Source organism: Chelonoidis abingdonii, chromosome 3 (assembly GCF_003597395.2).
Source record: "Chelonoidis abingdonii isolate Lonesome George chromosome 3, CheloAbing_2.0, whole genome shotgun sequence".
Classification (NCBI taxonomy): Eukaryota; Metazoa; Chordata; order Testudines; family Testudinidae; genus Chelonoidis; species Chelonoidis abingdonii.
Genome location: NC_133771.1, coordinates 122,573,682 through 122,577,031, shown reverse-complemented (window position 1 = coordinate 122,577,031; position 3,350 = coordinate 122,573,682). Strand labels below are relative to the sequence as shown.

Below are 3,350 nucleotides of genomic sequence, written 5' to 3'. Positions count from 1 at the left end.
TTCAGGTGACATTGTAAACAAGAAGCAGGCAGCATTATCTCCCACAAATGTACACAAACTTATTTGGCTGAGTGATTGGCTGAACAAGAAGTAGGACTGAATGGATTTCCAGGCTCTAAAATTTTACATTGTTTTATTTTTGAATGCAAGTTTTTTGTACATAATTCTACATTTATAAGTTCAACTTCCATGATAAAGAGATTGCACGACAGTACTTGTATTAGGTGAACTGAGAAATACTATTTTGTTTTTTACAGTGCAAATATTTAATCAAAAATATAAAGTGAGCACTGTACACTTCGTATTCTGTGTTGTAATTGAAATCAAATATTTGTAGAAAACATCCACAAATTTAAATAAATGGTATTCTATTGTTCTACAGTGCGACTCATTGTGTGATTAATCACGATACATTTTTTAAATCATGTGACAGCCCTAATAATAACTGGCACTTTTGGTATAAAGCCTCTCTACCAAGAAGTACACTATATTTTAAAACATGAATTACAGTAAAAATACACCACCCTCTTCATGTCTAGAAAGAGAAGTGGTTTGAGTCATGCCCTATAATAATCATGAAACTGCCAGTCTATATTTTCCAGTCTAGCAAACGGACACTTACCCAGTTTGGCTGAAACAGGGATGCGGTTCTTGAGTGGAACTAGGCGATCTTTACAGGTTTTCTCCAATGGTGACTCACATTTTATGTGACGTCTGAAGTTCTCCCGCAGAATGGAACGAATCACCTTAACAATGTTAGTTTTGCTTTCACAGTCACTGCAAGGTTTAAGGGAACAGCAATAAGAGGGCAGATTATAGGTCACTGTAATGTTTTTGTTTTCCCATGCCCAAGCAGTCTTTCCCTTCGGAAACAGCCTTTTTTGCTACTGAAGGTTGGTGCTGCTTAGTTATTTATACAAAGTGGAACAGCTTCAACAGGAAGGTTGAAGGAGTCCCACCCCAGAATACCCAATAGCCTACTGGTGAATGTACTAGACATCAGGCAGATGGAGGAGAACTGAACCTGGGTCTCCCACGTTTTGGGTGAATACTCTAACCATTTGGCTAACGGCTACAGGGGCCAATCTCCTTCAGCAGCTGTGTTTTATGCAAGGCCCACTTGAGTAGGCATGCCTACCAGATCAGGCACTGCAGGGGAGATAGGCAACTCCTACTCTGAGGATCCTGTTCAGGTTTAGGCATGAGAGAGGCAGCTGTGTGCATGCCCACCAGAAGTAGTTTAGGGGACTGAAGCAGCTGAAAATTAGGTGCCAGCTGAGCAGGGATTTTAAGGATCTAAATATTGGAGTTAGATACCTGAAGTGGCAGTTGGGAGCCTAAATCCCTTTATGGCTCTAGCCATTGATTGCATCAGCCATAATTCACTGAAATTTAAGATCATACAATAAAACGTGTGCAGATTCATGACACTGAATGAATGATTAAGCCGAATTCACTTTAATTTCAGATACTTTCTACACATTGAATTCCATCCAATTAAACATTGCCTCAGTGCCTGGATTTGAGGTGATGGGTGTTTTAGAAGTGCTGAGAGACAGGAAAAACGGTCACTTGGAAAATAAAATGTTCTCAATGTATTTTTGTCATTCCATTAGTGTAATTTTGTCAAAAATATATCTTCATGACAAGTTTACCTGCTGCACAACTGAAAGATTGTTTCTGGCCTGCCTTCTATTTCTGACTTCGTATGAATCAGTTCCCAGATGCAATTGTTTTCTGTTCCTACAGACAGAAAAAAAAAGTGTGACTAATTCATGCCTTCAGACTACACAGACAACATTATAGATCTCAGCATCTCACCAAGACAAGAAAAGCTGATATCTGCATGATGAGCTGGAATCCTCTGAGGAGTGCTAAGTTTTATGACTTACAACTTGTCTTTACAAACTCAACTTCTTTTCCAGAATGAGACTCTTCCTTTCCATCACTTGCTTCAACAAACATGCTCCTCGTTATTTCTGAAGCCTTGAAATCCAACCTACCAGCCCCTATAAGGTCTGATTATTAGGTCTTTTCTCACCAGACACAAGAATGTTGATCTTGAACCTCTAATGGCAACACTAGGCTATTCCTTGCATAGACAGGCTTCTCCTTGCTTCTGTGTCTGCTTTATCTCCCCTCCTGCTCAGCTATCAGTTTGTCACATAATTCGTTTCAGCTCTGCTATATAAATTGAGGCTGTTACTGATTGATTCAGATCTCATATCTGAAGCACTTACATGGCCTACGTCACCATAGTATTAGAGCCCTTCAAAGCTGTTAATGTATTGGTCCTCCCACACCCCTGTGAGGTAGGGAAGTGCTATTCCCCTGCTTACAGATGGGGAACAGAGGCACAGAGATTAACCATGGGATTTTCTGAAGCACCTAGGCACCTAATTTCCATTGATTTCAGTCAAGTAGGCACTTAAGTGCTTTTGAAAACTCCACCATAAATGACTTACCCAAGGTCACACAAGAAGTCTGTGATGGAGCAGAGAATGGAACCCAGATCTCTGGCTAGCACACTAATCCCTGGACAATCCTTTCTCTCATGGACAGCAGTGATATTGCATGGGGTGTCAAGTATGATGGAATTTGACCCATGTTATCATTTGATTGCTTTGAGCAGCCTCTTCAGGTTTTTCCCTACCCTTTTGTTGTGGGTTTCCGTTTTGCCATGTTAATCCTAACCTGTTGCAGCTCTGTTCTGAGTTTGTCATGACACAGCAACACCACCCTAGCAAGTCAGCTTCAGGCTAACAGTTTAAAATCCAACGTTCTTGAACTTGTTCTCTGATTACAGAAGGGAAGAAAATAGGTGTGAACACAGAATATCTGAATGAAAATATCTATTAATGTATAAAGCCTATGGCCTTTACAAGCACATGCTACTACAAGGTGTGGGCGTGTGAATGTTTAGAGAGAGAGAGATAGGAGGATAGGATAGGACATATGTTTATCTAATACTACATTGTGTACCTGGGTTGGAAATGTTTGCCTGTTCACAAGACTTCAGGAAGCAATGTGTAGATAGCAATATGTTAGGAAATAAAAATAAATTATAAATTACCTGCTGTATTCCCCAGCCGGACTTGAAGAGCAGATAAAGGAATTAGCCAACGAAATTTAAATGGATCCAAGTCACCATAATTATGTGCAGCCCGTACATTATTGGGCTACAAATTGAAAAATAACCAAGACATATTTTTAAAAGAGGTAAAGCAACATAATTGACGTCTGCATTGATATACATTTCAGAAGGGTAGCTGTGTTAGTCTGTATCAGCAGAAACAACAAGGAGTCCTTGTGGCACTTTAGAGACTTACAAATTTATTTGAGCATAAGCT

The 3,350-nt window shown here is 39.8% G+C and overlaps 1 protein-coding gene across 1 annotated transcript in view; it reads right to left on the bottom strand.

The window, feature by feature from the left end:
- TIAM2 (TIAM Rac1 associated GEF 2) overlaps positions 1–3,350 on the bottom strand; it is a 226,628-nt gene that overhangs the window by 4,956 nt on the left and 218,322 nt on the right. The window contains exons 24-26 of the mRNA XM_075064570.1: positions 3,074–3,179; positions 1,656–1,743; positions 623–777 (exon numbers count right to left, since the gene is read on the bottom strand). Coding sequence (XP_074920671.1) covers positions 623–777; positions 1,656–1,743; positions 3,074–3,179 — 349 coding nt within the window. The remainder of the gene's footprint in view (positions 1–622; positions 778–1,655; positions 1,744–3,073; positions 3,180–3,350) is intronic.